Here is a 24491-nt window from a genome sequence, read left to right as displayed (position 1 = left end):
TCCCTTATTACAGTAAACATATCGAAATATTCAATTCCTAAAACCTTCCTGAAACCACGAAGTAAACATTATTATAAACAGTTGCCTATCAAATTAATTCTGATTGTATTATAGCCGACGATCTGTGATCATCATCGGGGTAAAGTTAACTCTGCATGAACGTTACAGGAACATATAGCCTCGGAGTATGGCAGGAGTATAACCTTTAGGGTGAGCAGATGTTTTGTGGCTTCATCCCCCACATTGTAGACACACCCATAGAGTGCCCTGGGCGACCAGGAGCCATGACTAATAATGTCTGTGTGTGTGTGTGTGTGTGTGTGTGTGTGTGTGTGTGTGTGTGTGTTGGGGGTGTCGCACCTCCGAGGGCGACCCTCCGAGGCGCACAAGAGCTCGGCTGGTTCAACCGGAGACTCTTGATTGCGGGACAGACTGCGCGTCTGAAAAGAAAAACTTATATTTATTCACGAGAGTACGGAGCGGACCCACAACCTGACCTCAGCCCTAACTCGTCGGTAGGGTATGGCTGTGCGGTCCAGGACGGGATTCTACCGGCAGGAGGTAAACAGAACTGTGTGGGAGGTCCCGGAGAGGTACCGAGACTTGAAGCAGGTCGGAACGGGAGCCTACGGGACTGTGTGGTAAGTGAAGGAAGTAAACATCAACTTTACTGCTCAGAGGTTTTGTAGGAATTTATAACTTGCGTCATGTTGGACTCAAATTGGCCTCTTCAAAGGTTTATCAATTGCGTTTTTATTGTAATTATTAATAATGATAATTCACATCTTCCTGTCCCCCGAGAGAGAAATTGTTCCAAGTGACAAAGTAAATGGAATATGGAAAGCCAACAAGCATCTTGCTTGTATTTTCTGCCAACAGCCTGCCTGGATAATATGACTGATCATAATTTTACTTAATCTTAATGAGACACAATTTCACCCCAGTTCTTTTTCCTTTCACTTTAATGTCTACCATTGTCCTCCATCTGAGCAGCAGCTTCTGGCTGTGTAGGCTATTTTTGGTCAGTTGTCTCTCCACAGCTGGCTCTGCAGGGCCCCTCTTTGCATTGTGTTGTGTGGATGAGGGTCAACAAAGAAAACCACCCCCCTGATCTCATTGTTAGAAGTAAAAGACCCTGAGTTAAGTGCACTGAATGCACCATTACTTTGTCTCCAATCACAAATGTGTCTTTTCATGGCGTCAGACAGTGACATGAAAGCGCTGCTCCACCAGGGAACCCAGATGTTATAAAGTGGTGTTCATTGGTGGTCACGGTAAAACCCTTGTTTTGAAATATTCTCACATAATGTATCTGTGTATGTCAGTTCAGCCTGGGACCGTCGGATGGGGATGCAGGTGGCCATCAAGAAACTTCACCGGCCCTTCCAGTCCAAACTTTTTGCCAAAAGAGCCTACAGAGAGCTGCGACTCCTCAAACACATGAAACATGAAAATGTAAGAATTGCCCCCCCGGAAAAACAGCAAAATAGCTGCAATATTTGCGTGTGTGTGTGTGTGTGTGTGTGTGTGTGTGTGTGTGTGTGTGTGTGTGTGTGTATTTTTCATAGTTTTAAAAAGAGGGGATGTGGCTAGCGCATGGTGTTGAAGGAGGGAGAAGATAGAGTCACAAAACATTTGCCTTGAGCTACTGCTTTCACAAGTAATCAGATTTTAATTTTGCTTTTATTTCTCCCTAATGGGCTCTTCTCAGGTAATTGGGCTGTTGGATGTTTTCACAGCTGAAATCTCACTGGATCGGCTTCGTGACTTGTAAGTTTCTCTGCCCTTCTGAACACTCGTTACAGAGACAGACGATGTTTATGTGTTTTCATTCCGCTCTTCTCTTCGCCCCCGCAGTTACCTGCTGATGCCGTTCATGGGCACCGACCTCGGCAAGCTGATGAAGCTGGAGAGGTTATCGGAGGACAGAGTGCAGTTCCTTGTCTATCAGATGCTGAAAGGACTCAAGGTGAGGAGATTTGTCCCATAATAATTTTGCCAAAAAATAAATGTGAGGGTTTCGATGTTTCTGTGAGCTGATGTTGTTTGTTTCCCATTTCTCCACAGTATATCCACTCTGCAGGGATCATCCACAGGGTGTGTGAACTTTGACTTCTCAGACTATGAGGTTTTGGGGGTGGGGCTTTTTCTCTTTTTCAAACTCCATCCCATTCATCCTGATTCCCACACGGAGAGCTTTGCTATGTGTGTGTGTTGTATTTAAATGTCTGTACATCCAAACATCTCTCCTTGACTTTAACCTCACTCTGTTAACAGCTTGATACAGCACAGCCCACAGGAGGCAGCAGCCTGCAGTCAAAGTTCAGGGAAACAAACTTTCTGTGTGCGTCTCAGGAAGTTAAACTCTTGATTGATGGGATTCAAATGAACTGATTCACTTCCTGGATGATTGTTCATTTGATGTCCTTTGTTTCATGTTTCTGTTTACAACAGGACCTTAAACCTGGAAATTTAGCCATTAACCCGGACTGCGAGTTAAAGGTAATCCAGCATCCCCCAAAAAAATTATTTTGAAATACTTGCTCAGGAAGGTTCCCCCTGCTCCATGTGCTGCATTTGTAACAGGAACAGTCTCAGATCTATTTGATCTCACTTCGTACGTTACAGTTCTGTCTTTCATTCCGCTTCAGATTCTTGACTTCGGCCTGGCGAGGCAGGCTGACTCGGAAATGACGGGCTACGTGGTGACGCGCTGGTACAGAGCCCCAGAGGTCATCCTCAACTGGATGCACTACACACAAACTGGTAAACTCTCATTCCACACGGAAGGCAGCAAATCACCAGTGAGACCCGTTTCATAACCACAGAAGTACAAAGACAGAGGATGTTTTGTTTTGTGTTGCAGTGGATATCTGGTCAGCAGGTTGCATCATGGCAGAGATGCTGTTGGGAAAACCGCTGTTCAAAGGAAGCGATCGTATCCTTAACTGTCCTCCTCCACCAGCTTGAATGTTACCCTCTGCAGACATGCCAACTTGTGTGATGTATCATTTAACTAACTCTTTCCTTGTTTCTATATTATTGTTGCAAGCAGCATAAAAAAAACAAAAACGCATATCTAAGTGCAGCACAATATTCTTAACCAGAGCTACTGTCAGACCTGGACCAGCTGAGAGAAATCATGAAGATTACAGGAACCCCAACTGCTGACTTTGTTGTGAAACTACAGAGCCAAGACGTAAGTCATGACCTTGGGGGTTACAGCCACACTTCAAACCTGGCGTTCAAGTACCTAACACACAAAAAGGGTTTGTAGTTTGCACCCTCAAACCTGAAAGAGAACAGCAGCTGCGGTCAGTTTGGATTCGTGGTTGATACGATGCATTTCAATAATGATCCACTATTTATCCACTGTTATAAAGCCGCAACAGTCGGGCTAGAGTGGGCTGTAGTGAAGCATATGATGTAAACATGTGTTGACATGTAATGCCTCTCACTGCCATTCCATCGTCAAATACAAACATCGATATTAGAATAAAATATTGTCCATGCTAATATGTTCAAAAACTCCCGAAACACAACCACTTCTCTCGCTACATTTTCTCTCTCAAAAGGCCAAAAACTACATAAGAAGTCTACCAAAAGTGCCAAAAAAAGATTTGCACTCCATTTTCTCCAAAGCCAGCTCCAATGGTACGTGAACATTGATGTTCTCTGGTTTATCCACCTTTTGGCTCAGTTAAAACCCTCCTCATGCAGGCTTCCACACGTCTCTTTGTACTGCAGCAGTGTGCGTCTTGGAGAAGATGCTGCTTCTGGACCCCGAGCAGAGGGTGGGTGCCTCAGAAGCACTCGACCTCCCTTTCTTCACCGACTTCAGAGACACAGAGGAAGAGACCGAGGCGCTGCCGTACGATCAGACGATGGACAACACAGACCTGCCGCTGGACCAGTGGAAACGTAAGCCAGGAGGAGGAGGCTCATTCACATTCAGAGCTGCATTGATCAATATTTTTTTTTTTTAAACATCTTAAAATTCTGCAGCTCCCCTCAACTATATGAAGGGTTCCAGCATCTTTCACCCAACGTTACTGTATTGGTTCACACTCACTGGTCTCAGCTGCCTGGTTTTAGGCACCAATTATCAGTGAAAAAGCTCATGAGCCTGAAGTGGGGCTTTTTACTGCTACAGAGCCAGATACTGCGTTTCCTACAGGTCACCGGAAACACGACTCTAATTGAAGCCAGTATTGCTTCACATCTGCTAGACGTAATCAGGACCTGTTAACTTTTGCCAAAAATATATCACTGAAGATCTAATCTTACTTGTTACTTCTTTAAAATTTAGTAATGCACAGAAGCTGCCACTTACCATCCTGTAACATAAACTGGTTTCGTAAGAGCGGCCGAGAAGGTGTTGAACTTGTATCAGGACTCCGACCTGGTTTAGAATAGCTGATACATAATGTTGTTCTCCTTTGTGTTTGCCCAGGTCACACTTTCACAGAGATACTGACCTTCAGGCCGCCCAGGGACTCGAGAGAGACGTCACTTTAAGAGCACACACAGACACACACTGTGCGCGCACACACACACACACACACACACACACACACACACACACACACACACACACACACACACAGGAAACTGTGCATACTAACACTTACACCAATAAACTTTGTGACTATTTGTATTTGTGTAGCAGTAATAAATATTATCAGTTTGTCAAAGCTTTTTCTTTCAATAAATGTGATTTGGTCCAACTGTTGTATTTATTTCTTGTATGTGTATGAGTCAGATTATTGAGTCCATCATCCATGAACAACATTATTAAATTCATGCAAACTGCTCCTGCTTCATTGAAAGCAGTTTTTCTGTCAGACTACATGCTGATAATTTACTCTAATAATGTTTGTATTTGTGGAAGTGAGGGAGAGGTTCATGCGGTTAATGAAATATGTCACACACAGCATACCAACAGCTGCCGCTCCCACAAACAACTTATTTTTATGCAAGAATGTTGTGTGTGTAACTGTGCATTTCCTAAAACAGGGCCAACAACAAGGGCTAATTCTCTCTAGCGTGCACTATGAATCAGATTATTTAATTCAGTAAAGCAACAATTTGTTTGAGACATTTTGCCTTTTACAGTGATCAGAACTCTGACATGTCCTTTTTTGGGTCAGTCACCATCTTTATTACACCATCCTACAATCTCCAAAACACTCCCTCAGGCTGGCTCTGAGCCTCGAGACCAAAGATGGAGCACTGCTGCTCAACAAACCTCCACTCCAACAAGTGAGCGGCCGGAAACCTAACCAAAGATTTACATCAAAATTGGATATTTGTTTTATGAAGAAAAAGTTACTTCGAGTGAGACCGTCTTATAATCACTGTGGGTGACAGTCTGCTATCAATTAAAAGCAGTGGACTTTTCATTAGTGATTGAGAAGGCAGATTTCTGTTCAGCTCTTTCTGATCAAGAGCTGTTTACTTGCTGACGTTGACGGACTACGTTGTGCCCGATGAGTAAATACTCATAGTGGCTGTAAACTTCAGCTTCTTGCGAGACAATGGATAAAACCCACAAGTCAAAGTGCCGCGGAGGACGCCAAGCTGTCAGCCGACTTCTGTTGCTGCTGTTTCTGGCAGGTAATATGGATATTCCTTTTGACAGAAACATCAGAAGGGGCGGGAGTCAAAATGTAAATGTGATAATGATGTTCTTTGACACAGTCTGCAAAGGGCTGCCATACAGATTTTTACTGAGAAAATCTCTTTATGTACTTTAGCTGTTAGAAATGTAACGGACATGAACTAATGACTGCTTAATAAAAGACATTTTTATGTTTTCACTTCCTGTTAGGCCTTCAGCATTCAGCACTGGCTTCATATGGAGAGCAGACTGACCCAAATGACAAAGATAATGTTAAGTCATTTTCCATTTCATCACGGATCTTATCCTGAAGGTTCTGTCTGTATAATCTTAAACATATACAACATACTTTGACTCTCATATTTTGGTGTCATTACTGTAAAGAAATTGTAACATTAAGGATGCAAATTTAAGTCAGCATGTCATCGGTAGCTGACAAAAACTGATAAAACTGTTGCTCAATGCAATTGGTTGACATCATGTCATGTCATCATGCACGCGAGGGCGCTCTTGCATCTCTTGTGTCAAGGTACGTAGGTAGGTAGGTAGGTATATACTTTATTAATCCCCGAGGGGAAATTTTTTCAAACATGAAAGAGGGAGCAACAACACACATGCAGTGTAAAGTTGTTTTTTTTAAGTCTCCATAAATGATAGCTAAGTTGCTCAGTGTTGGTCATGTGATGGAGGAGCCACATCGCACCCTTCAACACTTCAAATAAACTGTCATTACAAATGACAAAGAGAACGTATGCATACATCGGTATCAGCAATCAGCCAAAAGAGTTGGAAAATATCGGCAAATCGGATATCTGTAAGAAATTCAAAATTGTGCATCCATTGTGAACATCAATGTTTTTCAATTCTCTTGAAAACTATGACCATTGTGAGATCTTCAGGAGGATTGAACCTAACAATTATCGGTCCGACCTATGTAACTGTGGGCGTGCCGAGCAGCATTGAGTGTGCTTCCGGCTGCGTTGCATGAAGCTACTCCATGTCTCTGGATGGACAGAGGGCCCAGGGTCAAGGCCACGTGTTAGCCTTCACTGTTAATAGTTGGGTGCAGGCATTAACAGTGACATGCACAGCCTCAGATGACAACACAGGGCTGACTGTTACAACAACAACGCAACTCCAGCTGTTCGGTATGAGATATGTACATGTTTTGAAACTGGAAACAGTTGATTGAATTAATCTCCCACCTTCAGAATATTGACCTTATATGGATAATGACTGTAATTTGTCTTACTCACCTTAGCCGGGCCAGCCAACGTTTCCATCACAGGCCCCGATTTGATGAAACCCACAGTGAGCCACACCTACAGTTGCCACGGTTACTGCCGGCCATCTTGTATCTACACCTGGAAGACAGATAAAGGCCCGTGGAGTCGTGGTCAAGGGAACGTTATTTCTCTAACTCCTCAGGACACAGACAGCTCCAAAACTCTCGTCTGCAGAGCCTCCAATAGTGTGTCTGGCCTGTTTGTCACCGCTACTCGAAACATAGCCGTGATATGTAAGTCAAGAGTTTCACACGATTTACTGGTGAGGTGAAAGATCCCAAACTAGGATGAAACACCTTTCCAGGAAGACTAATTTATAGATGAAAGAGATTCCCAGCCACATGTGTCATGTAACACTCTCTGCTAGGAAGTGGGACATTGCGAAATAGTAATCTTTCCCATTTCCCAGCTGCCTGAATGCATGACAACTCCCAGCAAGAACTGATAGAAATTAACAACATCCCTTCACACAACTTTACAAAGAATAGACTGCTCTGTTGTTTTCCGACAGCACTGTGTTGCAATATGGGTTCCTAGCTGAGCAGTCGACCAGCTGAAAGCCTTCATACCAAATTGAGCTGTTATTTATGGAACCAATGGGACTCACTGGTTTGCACTTGGAAAACATCATATTTAGAGACAACACATCATAAATTAACCTTTAATATTTGCATTTTCTGATCAAGTTCTTTCTTTTTTGTCGTGTCCTCACTGCTCTTTTCTTCCAGCTGGTCCGTCATCGGTCCAGATCCAGGGCCCAGACATCATAGAAATTGAAAAACAGTATAAGTTTGTGTGTTCAGCCGAATGCCACCCTTCTTGCCGCTTCGTGTCGTCTGTGGACGGTCTGAGCGTGAGGGGCAATGTGCTGGAGGTGACCGTGGATCATCCGCTCCAATCGGTCACTCTCAAGTGTGAGGCCCAGAACACGGCTTCAAGGAGGATATCTATGGCCTTAAAAACTGTACAAATAACAGGTAGATAAACTGTAAAAATGATCTGACGGATATAATCTTAAATCATAATAGCAGTGTTTATAGATATTTGACCTTTATTCTTTTCTTGTGTGCAGGATCAGATCGCAACCCGTCAACTCGTCCTGAGGACACTTCAGCTGTGCTGCTGTTAGCCGTCATCATTTCTGCTGTCTGTGCACTGTAATCTAATATGGACAGGTGAGGCTGTTTTTGGGGTGCGAGACACTTACTATACATCTTCACTGCAGAATTTGATTAATTTCAGCCCAGTATCACGTTAAAGTGTGCAATACACCCATCAGACCATGAAAGGATACTGTGTCAGTGTCACGTTTTGCCTCGCCGTGCCGTGAAAAGTGCACGCGTATACGACTGAGGTCATGTGACAGAGGTCACCTGATGGAGTAGAACTCCAAACTGAGAGTTAGTTTGGTTGGATGGATCAAATTGAAGACTTACAGCCAGTTGACCTGGGTTTGAGTCAGTAATAAAGCAGTGGGGATTTATTTCATGAATTTTCTTTCTGGTTTTAACCACTTGTTTTGGTTCTCCTAAACCTGTTTTTCAGGTTGAGGTAAGACACTGACACAGCATGCTGTGGTGAAATGACATTTGTATTATACACTTTGACATGATACCACATGAAGTAATTTTTAAAATGATTTGTTACCATTATTTTGTAGCTATAACATCAGATATGGCCTTTTTGTTTTTACCATTATAACAATAATTTCTCTTTTTTTCTCTGTGTTTGTCTCTGCCTGTCAAACCTTTCTAGGTTCCACGAATTTGTGATGAAGAGAGGTAGTTGAACAGCAGAAAATTACTCCCTCACACTGCTTTATGTATTTGACTCACATGTTGACGATGGCTGAGCCCTGTTTTCACTTTGCACTGAGTGAAGTGGAAAGGGTGCGTGTGCAGGAGAGGACTCACAATTCTTCAATTTTTTTTTAAGGTATTTGTAAGATTGCTCATTGTTGATTTAATGTAAGTGCGCACACAGAAAGACAATGCACAGGTGACTTACGCCACAAGAATCAGACACATGTTGGGAGGAGCTCTACTGGAACCAAATGTCATTACACCCAATGAAGTAATAAAACAACCTGTAATTAGTTCCAACCTTACATATACAGTAGAATTGACAGGATAGTGAGGGCATCAAGCACAGACAAGCCTACAGTCCTGAGAGGAGCTCTAATCGGCCTCAGTAAGTGAAAACACCTGTGAGAGTGTTTGTGGGGGTTTAAAACCTACAGCTGAGGCGAGTAGTGAGGATGCAGTTGGTCTGATTTTGTCTTTGTCTCATTGGCTCCACCTGCAGGCTGCAAGGTGGTGGTGCAACACACCTGCATTTAATGGGTTTCATTTTAATCACTTAATCCTGAAACCCAGTGTGATCCCCTGTGTTTATCCACCTTTACTGAACAGTGTAATGTGTCTGTAACCAAGACAAAGAGGTGGCCATATTCTGCTCTGTGTACTTTTTCTTAGGCTCACCACCAACTTGCATTGTTTAACTGCTGTTTAGACAATAGGCCTTCCTCTGGGGGACATTTTGACTTTTGTCACGGGAGGGGAAGTGCAGGTGGAGTTAATGTTGGCTGAGTTCCATTAAGTGTCCCAGTAAGCCGTGACAGTCAACCTGCATGAGAAGGTTTTTTTCACTGAGAAGGGCCCACGATGCTGAGGCGGCTCAGCAGTGTGTACCAGCGTGCCAGAAGCAACCCTCCTCTTTGCCTGCACCCACGAAGACTCAATGCAACCCTCAGAAACACAGATATATTCTGTTTGTATCACAGTGTCAGAAGTTAACTTCCAGTGAGTCCATCAATCAAGGCCATTAGTGCCACAGTTCAACTACATAATGTCCTTCCATAATCAGGTGGCGAGAATGGTGATGGTCAGTGACACACTCTCCTGACCGGTCAAAGATGTGTTGGTTGTGTGCTTTTGTAACAAGTTATTAAGTTTGAACTACAGAAACACAATTTCCTATCAAGATATATTCCTGTTTGTCTTGCCAAATGTTGTCCTTTATAAAAAAATAAAAAAAACTTGCTGCTGTGCTTTTGCTAATTAATCAGTGTTGTTAATTCATCACACATCTGAGATGAAGTAATGTTAAAATCAAAGTACAAACACAACCTACAAAATACAGCTTTATTTGAAGTCCAGTCTGTATTAGCAGAAACTAAATGCCTCAGTATCTTACAGTTCTCTTTAGTCTCCAGCGCCTTAGCCAGTGCAACATCAGGATTCATTTAGCAGGTACAACAAAAAGAAATGCAGAGTACCCACAGAAACCCATCCATACTGCGTTCAAGACAGCAGAAGGTTGTAAATTCCAACTCCCTGTCCATAAAGTTTCCTTGTGGCTGAGCTTCTCCTAAATTCTAAATAGGTGACTGCATACCAGCACAGCAACATGTTTACAATCCTGGAAATTCACCAAATGTCCAATTAAACAATCTGCACTCCCCAGTGTCCATGAAGTCCCAGAGATCTCGTTGGTTGAAACTTTTTCACAAAATGTGAGCGTTTGTATTGAGTGTAGATGATTTCTCACTTTCTGTGTTGCTAGCCTTTATTTTGCAACTGAAAGTAAACAGCTACGTCTGTCATCAAGCAGAATACAACCAAGAAAAAGCTCATCTTCAGTGAGGCCCGCTCATGAATTTATGGAAACACTTGTGCAATATTCAGTTAAACGTATATATTTGCTACGTAAAGCGGCATTTGCAGTTGCTGATATTTTATATTCCCATGAATAATGACTTTTATTAAAATGCTGCTCAACAAACAAGATTCTTTACTGGATTCTTTTGAACTAAAATGCACCAAAGTCACAATTACAAGCCTTTAAGTTTTCAGTAGTCGGGGCAGAAAACATTGTCATATTTCCCGGGTGAAGTGTGTCGCTGCAGCAGGCCAACTCAACTAAAGTGAACCGAATGAACATTTGTTGAGTATTATAATATAACTAAAAAGTTCAGTTGGCTTTGAAATCTTGTCTGATGAAAGTGAAGTGTTAAATCCAAGCGTCACACACCATACTTCTTCTGTAAGGCTGCGACAGACGATCCGTCCAGCTCGGCTTGGTGGAGAAAGTCAAAAAGCTCTTTAAGCACTGGAGAGGAAAAAACAGTAAAGTAGCGTATCATCAATATGCTGGAATATGTGTGTGTCTGGGAAAAAAAAGAGAAAATGAAAAGCATGAGTTGTGTGCAGCGGCGCATCATGCAGACTCCACCTTTCTTCTCCGGGGACGACATGAACATGACGGCCATGTCGAAGCGCCTCACGCTTGCTAGACTGCTGAGGGTCTCCAGTGTGACGGCTGGGGCTTCATTCCTGCACAAAAGATGATCTTAATATAAAATATCACACTGCATATTTTCAGCACCGAGTAAATTCTTTTTTGGTTTCCTGTAAGTTAAAAGTTTGTTTCGCGCTTCCTTTACGATGACTTCCAGTGTATTAAACAGTAACAGTAGAAGTGCTGAAGTACAACTAAAAAAAAGTAATAAAAGAATGAGGTCTAATTAAAAAGGTCGGGACAGCTCGTCTTGTGTACAGATGGAGAGCAGCACCGTGACGTGGACGGAGCAAAGGGAAGCCGTAACCTCTGTGAGCCCCTGAGTAACACGTCTTTTTATGTCATTTGCAATTTCACCGTGCACCTGAAACTTGAGTACAGAGCGCACTTCCAATTTCGTGTCATATTTTTGGCAAACAGGAAGGAGTCACAGGAAGCCAAATTCAGTGAGTAAGGGTGGTGGGGAGCGACGATCGTGTTGTTACGGGCGACAAACTCTGGTGTTTTGCTGATTTCCCGAGTTTGACTCAATGCGATGTCCGCTCGTTGCTCAAGTCTGCGGCGAAATGGCAAATGTACACATGACCAGTGGTCTCAAAAAAGTGTGTAAGTCAGGTGATGATTGTTGATCAAACGACATAATTTAAAATACTTCCACGTGAGAGTTATTGCTTCCTCCTGCTCTGTGCACATCACTGTGCTGCGCTCCATTCCTGCGCAACAGGCTCTGAACTTGTCAACACTGAGTTGGAAACCCTTTTACTTTCTGACTTCAATAAACAAGCCCCCGGTCAGGACCAAATAGTTTTTCTATATTTTAGTATTTACAGAACTTACTTGATGTAGAACTCGTGCAGCGTCCTCAGGATCTGATTGAGGATGTCAGGTTCGAGGGAGTTGTGGAAAATCGAGACGTACGAGTCGGGCTTGATTTGCTGCAACCAAGAACAAAGATGAGAACTTTGGTTAAAATAAAACCCGACAGTTTTTTATAAAAATGTTTTTTATGTGCAGTTTTCAGCTCTTCAAGTTGGATTTGAACAATTGCAGCTATTTTCTAAAATCCAAAGTCCTTAAGACTTTAAACCCTGCAAAGATTTGAGCCATGTTTTCAGGTGATTTGAAATCTTACTTAAATCAGACTGAGTTGGCACTGATGATGTGCACGCGCATAACAGCATCTAAAGCTCACCTTCAGATATCTGTAAATCACTCCGGGCTGGTTTCTGATCTTGCGGAGGTCGGCCTCCAGCTGGAAGCTGTTGGAGGGTGGAGGAGGCAGGTCTGTTACTGTGGAGGAGGCTGACGGTTCAGGAGGCTGAACGGCTTCCTCCTGCACTGGTTGTTTGGTCTGTCTGCTAGCAGGAGGTCTGGGGAAGAGAGGAAGAACATCCGTTTACTGGGTGGGAATGATCAATACCATAAAATAATGCAACATTACACATTAAACACATCAACAAACGCAATGAAATAGAAGAAAAGGTCATATTCAAATGTGTGAAACAAATAATAAAACAGAGCCACTTGCTGGCCAGGTGTGTGTGAGGGGACGTCTCCTATCTCCTCGATTTTGATCATCTTGGCGCTGGGTGATGTGGACAGCGGAGAGGATCCGTCCTCAGCCTCCCTCACCACCTCCTGGACGAGGGACCTGGATCCACCTGATTCGGCCTGAGGGACCGTCACCGTCCCGCTGACCTCCTGGATGTCGATCCTTCTCAGAGGTTTCTAAACAGAAAACAGAAGAGAGTCTTTGTTTGTCAAACATGAAAATGACATGAACCAGAAGTTCTGTAAACACTGAGGTTCATTGTGCCATGTGCTGGACAAAGTATGGTAAAGCATGTGAAGACAGGGAGAACAGTTGTATGTCAGTTTACATGCCAAGTACAAATTGTATGATCATAAAACTCAGTGTCACATTACCTAATAACCATGATGAAATTCAACATAAAATTCATGTGTCAACTATTCAATGGAGCAGATCTAGTCGCTGTATAAATAATGTGAAAGTATCAAAACACTCAGTACATGGAAAAATGCTCACAGCATGTATGCAGCAACTGTGCCGTTTCGACTCCTGTAAGTTTGTGATGTCACAAACTTTTGCTTATGTCATATGTCTCACTGTTCAAACTTTAATGTGGAAGAAAACTCAGAGCGGTCATTCCGTTGTGGACCTTGCAAACCACAAGAACAAAGCAAGCTTGTGATTGGCCTGGGCGCGTGTCACTCAAAAACTAGTCAACCAATCAGAAGAGAGGGTCACTGCTATCAATGCACCTTAAAAGGCACAGATACAAAACAGCCTGTTGTTGGAAGAGCTCCAAAGAGAAGCTTAAGACTGGAGATTTGAGATTATGACTCACATTTTCCTATGTCATTTTGAAATTGCTTATTTTGTCTGACAAACTGTCCATAAATTAAAATTTGAGAAGCAGCAAATGATTGTAGTTTTGCTTAACAGATTGTCCCTACTGACATACATGAATTTACTGTCAATGGGAAAATTTGATTTTGTCAGATTTAAATTCAATATTTTCTTGTTTGTAAATGAAAGTCTTCCCCTGTAATGCAGCTGAATTCAGTATCAGACGTCTCCTAATCTCTGCCTTTACTGCCCTCGGTGTCCCAGAACAGAGACACACCAGCCTGATGGATGTTACTTCTGCATCATAGAAAATGCTTCATCAGAGAAATTTGAAACTCACAGTTGAGCGCAGATGTGTTGGTTTGTCTATTGGCTGCACTGTTCTCCTCTGTGAGCCGTCCTCTGTTTGAAGAAGGCCACTGGAGCCCATGTTCTGACGCGAGAAGAAGAGAAAGTCGGTGAAATCTCAAATTCAAATCAAATCTGACAGTCAGTGAGTAATCCAGACATAAAACTAGTGTGTAAGCATATTATTTCAATGCTGATTCTGCTCAAAAGAAGGACACAGTCGAGGAAAAAGTCACTGTGACAAACAGCAAAGGGCACAGGGGTGCATTTTAAAAGAATTTCTAAAATGAAAAGTAATCTGATTAGCAGGGCAGTTTTTTTTTTTTAACTTTGTCTTTTATGATTATTTGTCTGTTTTGGACTAATAACTGGATGTTGAAACATACAATCTGGAGTTTCTGGAGTTCATTCAGGGCCTGCTTGTTTCCTGGTTCCAGTTTCAACACCTGCTGAAAATCTGCGACACACACAACAGAAGTAAAGATGAAAATCAACCCAACAGCAGGAGGAAACAGCTGGCTGTGCTGCAGCTGTTTTCGGCTGATACAACAAAAACAAACATATAGAGTTGCCACTTTTGGCCTTTTGAGGCCAGCGTTGCTCTGTACAGCACCTTGTTTGGCCTCCTCCAGTTTGCCTAACGCCACTCTGGCTGTGCCTCGGCGGGCGAAAGCCTTGGAGTAAGTATCATCCAGGGAAATGGCTTTAGTGCAGTCCTCCTCTGCTTCTTTATAGCTGCAGCAGGAAAGAGGGAAAACAAAACGAGATGCTCCGCCTTGAGTATGTTCATCAAACAACTTCACAAAAAAGTCGAGTCACTTCAAGATGGAAAACCTTCAGTTCCGTTTTAAATTCCTTAACATTCAGCCATGAAGAAGAGGTGTCCTTACTTGTCCAGCTTGAGGAAGGCCATGGCTCTGTTGGCAGGCAGAAGGACGTTCATGCTGTCCGCCTCCATACCTCTGGAGTAGCAGTCTACCGCCGCCTCGTACTTCCCCTCTTTAAAATAAGCATTGCCCTGAGAGACACGTCCGACAACCATCGTCACTCAAGGGGGAGATTTCAAACGAACACAGTTCGGTTTGTTCACTTAAAGTTCAGCTCGGGCCAAAGAAACTTGCCACTATTCAAAACATTCTGACAGCTTCCAGTTTACACCACGTCAAGCACTGAAAAGCACAACACAGAAAAGTTCTAAATCTTTCTTTCATCCAAATCTTTGCCATTTCAATCATCTGACAGTTATTCCTGACATGACCAGACGACTCTTCTACGAGCTGATTGGCTGTTCAAAGAGGTGACGTGCTTTACGTTTTAAAACTGCCCCGTGGCGTCTTGACAAGCCGAGTCGCAAGTCGAGCTGAGACGGTCCAGTTCACACTGCTGCAACTTTTCCTGCAACGTTCTGAAACTGTTCAGTCTCGTCGTGAATCTTTGTTCTGAACTGGGCTCAGGAGTTTAAAGGGCGTCAGGTCGTGAAACATTCACTAACAAAGTGCAAATCACTGCTTCCACTCATCAGGTTATGGCTAAACTAAATCAAAGCTCACTCTGTCTTTTTGGAGAACCGCCTCCTGTCTCCTCTGCTGTTCCTCCACCAGTCTGTGCTGGTCAGGATCCACAGTGGACGCATCGGCCGGCTGCGTGGCTTCACTCTGGACGGCGGGCGCCTGATGTCCGAGCGCCTGAACCAGCCAGAACAGAAGGAGGACATTAGAGAGGAGGATACAAGAGAGATGAATCTGACTCCAAAAAAAAAACAAAAAAAAAAACACTCACCTCTTTTATATTCTTCACTTCATTCTGTGCCTCCACGTTCCCGGGGTCCAGCTTCAGCACCATCTCGTAATCTGTTCACAAACAGATTCACCCTTCAGACGTCATCTCGGAGCGCTCAAGTTAAAACACACCGTCTCGTCCACCGAGCCGCTTTTTACCTTCTAACGCAGATTCATAGTTCTTCAGTGCAAACCGAGCAGCTCCTCTCCGAGCATACGCTTTGAAGTAGCTGCTGTCAAGAGCGATCGCCAGGTTGCAGTCGGACTCTGCCACAGCATACCTGCCGAGGACAGAAACCCTCGTTCACTCACAGGGAGACAAACCCTTTCTACCAACAGATACTTTACTCAAAAAACACCTGAAACATACAAAACAATACAGCAGCCATGATATGTGCAGCTCACTTTTTGAGTCTGAAGAAGGAGGTAGCTCTGTTAGTGGGAAGCACAGGGTTGTAAGGATCTCCATCCATCCCTCTGGTGTAACATTCAATGGCTTCGTCATACTTCCCATCTTTGAAAAACTGGTTTCCCTGAAAATCAAAGCAGAATGCGCTTCAGCAAGAAAAGCTACTCTCACTTTCTCCTATTTACACAATACTTATCACACTATACGAGGGGCGCTCGAAAAGTTCATGTGCTTCTCCCGATCAACGTGAACACAGCGCAGCACCGTGACCCGTGTGGAGCCGGGAGAAGCTTTAACGTTTGTGGTGAAGTATTCCAACTTACACCGCTTGATCAACATCAGCACCTGAGTGACACATGTTTTTGTGAGCAGTGTGTTTGTGCACATTTGTGATTTCACGGTGGACTTGAGCAGAGAGCGCACGTCAACATTTTTGGGCAACAAAAAGAAGTCGCCACTGAAAACACCTCACCCGGCTCGTTGCTTCGTCGCTGTACGCTTTCTGAAGCAATTCGACAGTCTTGGCTGCCGATTTCCTGAGTTTCATACAAAATTGGATGTCCGGTGGTCACGAGCCGCGTGTAACACAGGTTCTGATGTTGATCAAGCGACAATACTTTGAATACTAACTAACGGGAGTTAAAGCTTTCTCCTGCTCCATGACACCGGAAGAAGTCTCTGAACTTTTGGATCCCCGCACTATTCACCTTTTCTTTCTCAGCCAGCGCTTTCTCCTGATCGACTGCAGCTTCTTCTGAGTCAGACTCGTTGGACTCTGCAGGACATTCCTCCTTATCCATTTCTGCCAGAGCCTTGTCCTGCCGCCAGAGAGAAAAAAAAATAACCTCTGTAGTGGAGTGTCCTTCGCTTTCACTGCTGATCACTTAATGAATTACAAGCTTTCAAATGAATGCATCAGATACCACGTCAAACTTGTCCCACGACCGATAATCGTACGCTTGTATTCTTGAAGCTTGTTTGGGCTCCTCTGCTTTCGTGTCAGTCGGATCCTTCTTCTTCTTCTTCTTCCTCCTCACCTTTGTTTTGTAGTCTTTGTTGCGCACAGGAGGGAGTTTCATCTACAACACAGAGGCAACAAACTGCTGAAGGGAGTTCACCTTGAATCCCACCTGCTCCTTGAGATAGATGGGTGTGAACATCAGGGACGTACCTGACCCCCCTGAACTCCTCCTCCTCCTCCTCCTCCTCCTCCACTCAGCTCCTCGTCCTTCTTCTTGATGTGTGTCTCCCAGCTCTCCATCTCCTTCATGAAGCTCTGCAGATCTTCCGCATTCTGCCGCATCTGAAGCTGTAACTCAACGGCTTTGTTCCCACCGGACATGTTTATCCCTGCAAAACACACATTTGTTTTGGAAAAAAAAAAATCCTGAACACTTGTTGCCTTTTAAGTTCTTGTAGCAGCCGAAGAGGAAAACACGAGAATCACGCAGTCACGCTTTCGCGGCTACCAGCTAGCTGGCTAGAAAAACAAATAAAAAAAAAAATAACCCGCCACATGTAACAAAAAAAAAGACTCTGTAGTTACTTAAACTTTGCAAAATACCTGTCACTTCTTTCCCGGGTTGACAGTTAAAATGCAGCTGCAAGCAGTTTGACTAAACACTACATAAAAACGTGTCGCTATTCACCGCTTTCTGTTTATGTTCGGAGCCATGACAGCGAAGTACCAGCAGCCTTTGCGCTGAGTTACTGCGCCGGATGTAAAAGCAAAGATCGTCTATATTTCCAACCGATGACTTACTCCGTAAACCATTGCCGTGAACCTGAAATGAGCTACATCATTAGGGCGTCCATGTAATTCATGAGACGACGCGCGTTCGCATTCTCGTTGTTCTGACCAACCAAACACAAGTTATAATCATCCTCCCCCTGTTTGCCTTTTCGAGGTCAAACAAGCATCGCGAACTGTGTTGTCTGTTTTGGTCCACAAATCCTCAAACGACTTTCCTGGACATTCTGAATAGACGATCTTTACTGTACAATACTCTTTTTTTTTTTAATTTATTTTTTTTAAACCGTATTGAAAGGGTTTACCTTTTATTATTTTATTCTAAATTAAGATTAATCATATTTAATGACGTTTTGTAGCTATAGGAGCCCCCGCCCCACTCGCAATACAAATAAATAATATCCTGTTCGTTACCCTTTGACCTACGGCTGTCACGTGATCTACCCAAACAGCGATGACCTCTCCTGCTCGCTCGCGGTAGCTGAACCAGTTGGATCAGCTGTGCACGCTTCGCGCCATGGACCGGACCAAACAGGAGGAGGAGGAGGACTACGGATACGACTTATTCCCGGACAGAGAAACGGGGAAGTACAAGAAGAACTCGCTCGCAGAGAGCCTGTTCACGTTCAACCACAAGTGTCAGGTCATGCTGCAGTTCGCAACGGAAACCAGTGAGTATCGGTAGAAATCGTCCTCGATCTTAAACCTAAGAGACGTCCGTCAAAGGGTGTGTTTGTTGATTTTAAATCTCAGTTTTACATTCACGGTAAGCGGGTAATGTTAGTGAGCGGGGGCTATCCGTGCAGCTAACTGGGTTCCTGTGGTTCCCCCCTCAAGGTCCGTACGCCAAGCTCCTGCTCAGCGCCATGAAGACCTCCGGATGGTACGTGTCGTTTCAAAATAAAACACCCATTTCACAATAAAACACCGGCGTCTTAAATCATGTTCGACCTTCCACGGTGAAGCTCACATTACTGCGAAAGATGGGGTTATTTCGTGTTCCTTGTTTACGCAGAATGCTTTAATAAATTAAAGAATTACAAGTGTACTACTTTTAATCTTATTTAATGTTGTTGAGCAGTTGTAATACTGTAAAAAAAAAAAAAAAAGTCTGTGTCTGTTTATTGTTTATGTCCCGAGCTTCTACTATATACATCCAATAATATTCAAATTCCTACCTTATGGTCCCAATTGCCCAAATACATAGGGCTGGAAGTGACAGTCATTTTCATTATTGATTAAGCTTTTGGATTTTTAATTGATTAAATGTTGTGTCTTTGTAATGAGGTGTAGCCTGAAATGTAATGTTTTGACCCAATAAACAGTCCACAACCAAAATATATTCAGTTCATATTTGTGGAGTATTCCAGGAACCAGAAAATATTCTGGAATCAGAGAATTGTAGTTTTTTTTAAAATTTTTATTGTTTTTATTGATCTCCAACTTTCAGTTGATTTTTCTGTCGATCAAATTATCGGTGAATTAACTATTTGTTGCAGCTTCAGCAATATGTTCCCGCCATTTCCCTGAAGTGATCATTTCAAACTGTTTTCACTTCCTCCGAGCTGCAGTCATTACAGACAAACCAGCATCACGATCACTTTACTTTTCCATCTCAACACAGCAAAGTGTTCAAAGAGCGACATTTCTCCTGTGAGGACTGCGATGGGACGGTCAGCGGCGGCTTCGATGCAGCCTCTTCTCAGGTAGGAAAGATAGCGGCAATAAACAAAAATGCGTTGCAGATATTGTCGGATTACGAGAACTCTGCTTGTCAGCAGCGATGACGTTTGTTTCCAGATCGTTTTGTGTCAGAACAACATCCACCAGCAGTCCCACATGAACCGAGTGGTCACACACGAGCTCATCCACGCCTTTGACCACTGCCGGGCCCACGTGGACTGGTTCAACAACTTCAGACACCTGGCTTGTTCTGAGGTGAGTAACGATGAGCTCAGCTCTCGTGTGTTGAATGTGTGTCCTTACTCATGAAACATTTGCAAGGCAGATGTTCAAAGTATATTATCCAGTATTGCTTAAATCCGTGTTTACTCACTCAAAGTCTTTTTCACAACAAAACTGGGACCCACCAAGAGTGAAAACAGCTAATTAACTCCACTAGTGTTTAAAACTGCTCTGGGAATCTTTAACGTAGCAGTAAGAAAGGAATTTTAACACTTTTTGTTGAATTTATTGACAAAGAAAAATTTTGAATATCAACCGATTTTTCATAATGAAATTATTCTGTCACGCTCCGACCTTTAAAACTACTTAAAGATCTCATTTTTATTTCACCGTGTGAAATGTGTCCTCATCAACAGGATGTCAGAGAGGGAATTAACTTTAGGAAGGAGTTGATTTGAAGCATTTTATTGAGGCCTGAGAAGTCGTCCACATTTTCTCCTCCAGCTGCATCGTTCAAGATTAGTTGTAGATAAAAAAAATTAAAAAAAAAAAATTCATATTCTGCACACCTGGAAGTTGACTGCTGATAATTCTTAAGACTTTGTTGTGTCACTGTTTCAGATTCGGGCAGCTAACCTCAGTGGAGATTGCTCTTTTAGCAATGAAGTTTCCAGATTCAACTTTGGCTTAAAGCAGCATCATCAGGTACTTAAGTTGGGCTAAATGGGACTCTTAAACCTTTTTTGTACTTCTAGTACCGGCTCTACTCTCCTACTCTAGTTCTACAGTTTCCCACCGTGGATAGTATCCCCTCAATGGGGCGTCGTTACTATAGCAATCTACCGTGACGTTATCGTCAAAGCGAAATACTCGTTCGCTGGATCCTTTCAGCAGCAACCAAACAGAGAAATGTCTGCAAGTCTTCAGCTAACAGCGATGATGTTTTGCGGGTTGCCATTTATGGAGTTGTCCAGCGAATACAAAAACTACAGCTGTTTTAGCACCTTGGTTAGTTAACAATGGCTGGTTTGTGCGCGGGGGGGGGACGACGACAGTGACGCAATGATAGTCACGATTCTCTTGAACCAATCAGTGGTCAGCAGTGTTTTGTCACCTCGACGGAGGCGACACCAAAAAAAAAAGTACCAGGCACGACCTACAACTTGTTCCCAACGGAAGGCCAAAAAAAAGAATGAAAAGTGGAGCCGAGTCGGTACCAGCTGTGTAAAAAGGGCTATACTCGGTTTTCTCCCCCGTGGCTCCAGTCCGAACACTTTTTAAAACACAATTCTGTTGTCCTCGGACAGGAGTGCGTCCGAGGCCGGGCTCTGCGCTCCATCCTGGCTGTGAGGAAAATCAGCCGAGAGGAGGCGGTGAAAATAGTCGACGAGGTCTTTGACTCGTGTTTCAACGACCACGCGCCATTCGGACGGATCCCGCACAACAAGAAGGACGCCAAGTTCGCCAACAGAGATTACGCTAACAGAGATCGATATTATGCAAACCTTTAGTGTCCTCACATTTTTATTTAACTCCCAATGGTGCTCTGGAGGGCGGCGACGCTGACAAGAGCTCGGCAACATCGGGGCCTCGGTCAGCAGAGAAGCCTCAAAAGAAGGACTGTGTGACGAAACATTCATACTGCTTCAGAAGGGATTTTCAGAGAAAGATTTGTCCTTGGAGCAGGAAGCAGAGGGATGACCTGCAGTACATTTCATTTTCTACCTTTCGGACACTAATTCTGTGGAAAAGGTTTGCAGGGACGGATTTTGCTCTGGATGTAAAGTAATAAACGAGGTGCCAGTGATTCCTGTCATTTGTTTTTAGGTGATCAATGGGTGCTTTAAAGGAAATATAAAATTTAATTTTTCCTCCTCCAGTGTTGGTTGTGAAAGTCTATCTTGTTGCTACTAGTTTTCTGTAAATGGAGCTGATTAAACAGAATCGAATTGTATGTGAATTAAAGTTGTATTACTCCGGAAAGCTTTACGTTCCTCCGTCTCAGCTTTTTGTTTCTAGACTCAACTCGCATCTCAAAGTTATTTTTAAGGACAAGAATTACCTGTTGCATTCGACCTTGGTCTAAAATATTTGAATTCATGATGTGCCAGTGAAGGATAAGTGAGTGCGTTGCTGATTATACCACATTACGTCTAATCCGAAGAGAGGATTCTCCAAATTTAACAAGTGAGACAAGTAAGATGAATAAAGCGGAAAAAAGTTCTTCTGCAACAACAGTCAACTTTGTTCACATCTGTGCAGGCACTGTAAAATGTCATTACTGACATCTTTATTGGACATTAGCATTTAAAGGATCTCGTATCCCTTCACAAGAGATTAATGAGGGAAAAAGTTATAAGGGAATTATCCCCATAATCCCCCTCTTCCTCCTCTATCTCCTCCTCCTCCTCATCTCCCTATCTCAAAGACAACAGCCTCTGCATCACAATCACAAAGTCACTTGGCGTGTCTGGTGTTGGAGTGTAATGTGACCCTCTCGATATTCTCCACTTGGAAAACGCGACAAAAACACAAGACGAGCGTGGGCTGGAACAACAAGGCGAGTGGGTGGGATGGAACAAGCAACGGGGATTAGCTTCATTTTAGAGGCTTAACAGAGAAAATGATGAAAACCGCTTCAAGTCAGTGGGATTAATGTGAGGCAAACACAAGATGACAAAAGACAGAAATTAATTTGGATTTGTGCAATGTCATACACCCGAGTGGGCTAAATAAAGAAATCATATAAAACAATAGAATTATTGCTGGAATTGTGCACATATCAAATGCCAGCTCGAAAATACTTCTGATACAGTTAGACATTCAAAACAAGCTGTGAATGAGTAAGATGACTTATTTTGTTCTCAGGACTGAAGCCAGGATTTAACACATACGGAGGTCATGACTCCATTTAAAACCCCCTCCACAATTTAAATCTCATAGAAATATATTCATACTTAAAATACTGAAATTGGCTGATAAAAGTAACCACAATGTTAACATTTTAATGACTTTCCCCACAGTGTGTTAATTTGCAGAGTTGCAGAGGACGTGACCTTGGCGATAACTGCAGCTCTGACAGGTTGTTTTCTTAACTGTGAAAAGAGGTGTAAATGGAAAACAGACAAATTAAAGTTCTGTTTGCTGTATTATCAATATTTAAAGTTGAACATACAGTATTAGCCAAACAGTTGCTGTTTTACATGTCTGTCAGACACGGAACAACATTACCATTAATTTGGAGTTGTGCCTCAGGCCATTGAATGAACGTACACCCAGTATTCACAATTTCCTTTTCTGTTTTTTATCTCTGTTTTGGTCTCTGCGAACTACTGACGGAAATCATAACCGGCAAACGCAACATTTTGTCCGCAAGCCGGCTGCTAACTTTGTAATTCTGCCATTTGGTGCTCGAAAGAAGGTGGATAGTAAGTTTATCCGTTTATCTGCAACTGGAAATAATGTCCGGGAGAGACCGGTAAGAATGCAACAAAACAGCTAGTAGTTGCGGGCTGTGAAATCAAAACAATGAGCTGAAAGATGCTAAAGTGCTCGCTGGAGCTGAGGTTAGTGTAGCTGGATGATCATGCCTATCTAACATTACACATAGCCATTTGATTTTTGGGTTAAAAGAGAATTATTGATTAGTGCTGAAAAATGATGCATACATACAGTATATGGAACATTTAGGAAATACTTCCTGGATATTTATACAAACACAAATAAGCACAAGGGAAGAGGAGCACGTGAGGTTTGGGAATAAAATCTTGAAGGGAAAAATGATTTACTGATTTAATAATAACGGAATAGTTTTTTGTTTTAATTATGTTTTTATTGTATAAGAAGGCAGGGTAATTAGGGAAACAGATATTGCAATGAAGAGACTTTCCTTTGGGACTTTACAATGTAAATAATTTCAAATACGAATGTCTTCTCGTTATTATTGTAACATGCTTTATTGTTGCTGAGGGCAAAACGTAGACTAAGCAAGAGAAGAAGGTTTTTGTCTGTAGTAAATATTTATGTGTTTGTTTTTAAAATGACTATAAAATACTTATTGTAGTTTTGAGGTCCTTTAGGATACATGTGACCATCAATACTGATCATTTCCAGTTTAAGAGACACACCTGGTCCTGCCTCTATGTCCTGTAACGCCGTCATATTATTCACAATCATGGAGTAGAAAATGATTTCTCCCAAGGAAACTAGTGCCACCAATATTTTCAATCTGTTTCATCTCTGTGCTATAGATACAAATATGTCAGTGTTTTTCAATGTATTTTCAAGAAAAGAAAGTATTATTACATTTTAAATATTATTATCACAATATTCTTCTGGTTGATAAACCCTCATTCGAGGCTGCAGTACCATGTCAGTCCTTTAGATGGCAGTTTTGGCCTATAAATTCTCATCATCAGGACGAAGTGGATTCATCCAACCCAAAGTTAAAAAAAGAAACTGCTGTTCCTGTTTTATTGATACATATAATTGAATTCATTTCATTGAGTCCTGTTCCAGGTGAACGCGGAGCCTTTTTATGAGCAGAGATAGGGCGCAGTAATCAAGTCGCTGCTGAGAAGAGTGACGACTTTCATTATTCCATCTATTTAAGTAGGCAGCACCCACTGTGATCTAATTAGGATGCTCCCGCAACATTGAAATCCCTCCACTAATCTTCTGTAGGACAACACATTAACCCTGAGAGCAGTAATGAACTCATCTCAT

General features: G+C 42.8%; 3 protein-coding genes across 4 annotated transcripts; 2 read left to right on the top strand and 1 right to left on the bottom strand.

Annotated features, from left to right (window-relative positions):
• The first annotated feature begins 299 nt into the window (after positions 1-299).
• On the top strand, positions 300-4602 carry mapk12b (mitogen-activated protein kinase 12b). Its single transcript, XM_069156957.1, has 12 exons — positions 300-641; positions 1326-1455; positions 1712-1770; positions 1858-1969; positions 2068-2097; positions 2455-2502; positions 2652-2766; positions 2867-2938; positions 3120-3199; positions 3576-3654; positions 3748-3921; positions 4454-4602. Exons 1-12 carry the CDS (start codon positions 523-525, stop codon positions 4516-4518), a joined length of 1083 nt encoding a protein of 360 aa, XP_069013058.1. The 5' UTR covers positions 300-522; the 3' UTR covers positions 4519-4602.
• A 5433-nt stretch (positions 4603-10035) lies between these two features.
• rpap3 (RNA polymerase II associated protein 3) lies at positions 10036-18354 on the bottom strand. 2 transcript variants are annotated; one of them, XM_069156604.1, is made up of 17 exons: positions 18276-18354; positions 17283-17461; positions 17035-17190; positions 16819-16929; positions 16108-16235; positions 15862-15983; positions 15704-15774; positions 15475-15609; positions 14815-14942; positions 14538-14659; positions 14311-14381; positions 13917-14009; positions 12734-12933; positions 12398-12575; positions 12043-12140; positions 11140-11240; positions 10036-11016 (listed from the first exon to the last, which is right to left on the bottom strand). In XM_069156604.1, the coding sequence occupies exons 2-17, from the start codon at positions 17451-17453 to the stop codon at positions 10931-10933; spliced, it is 1971 nt and encodes a 656-aa protein (XP_069012705.1). In that variant the 5' UTR covers positions 17454-17461; positions 18276-18354; the 3' UTR covers positions 10036-10930. The 2 variants fall into 2 exon arrangements, with proteins under 2 accessions (XP_069012705.1, XP_069012704.1); XM_069156603.1 differs by lacking the exon at positions 18276-18354 and adding an exon at positions 17676-18231.
• Positions 18355-18378: 24 nt separating this feature from the next.
• Positions 18379-21760, top strand: atp23 (ATP23 metallopeptidase and ATP synthase assembly factor homolog). Its single transcript, XM_069156605.1, has 6 exons — positions 18379-18532; positions 18699-18744; positions 19486-19567; positions 19662-19799; positions 20388-20471; positions 21074-21760. Exons 1-6 carry the CDS (start codon positions 18379-18381, stop codon positions 21275-21277), a joined length of 708 nt encoding a protein of 235 aa, XP_069012706.1. The 3' UTR covers positions 21278-21760.
• The last annotated feature ends 2731 nt before the right edge of the window (positions 21761-24491 follow it).

The sequence above is a fragment of the Embiotoca jacksoni genome, unplaced genomic scaffold (assembly GCF_022577435.1).
Source record: "Embiotoca jacksoni isolate LCO1_2020_lvr unplaced genomic scaffold, fEmbJac1.0.p SCAF_21, whole genome shotgun sequence".
NCBI classification, from domain to species: Eukaryota; Metazoa; Chordata; class Actinopteri; family Embiotocidae; genus Embiotoca; species Embiotoca jacksoni.
Note: the sequence above shows the minus strand (reverse complement) of the source record. Positions and strands in the feature narration are given on the sequence as shown.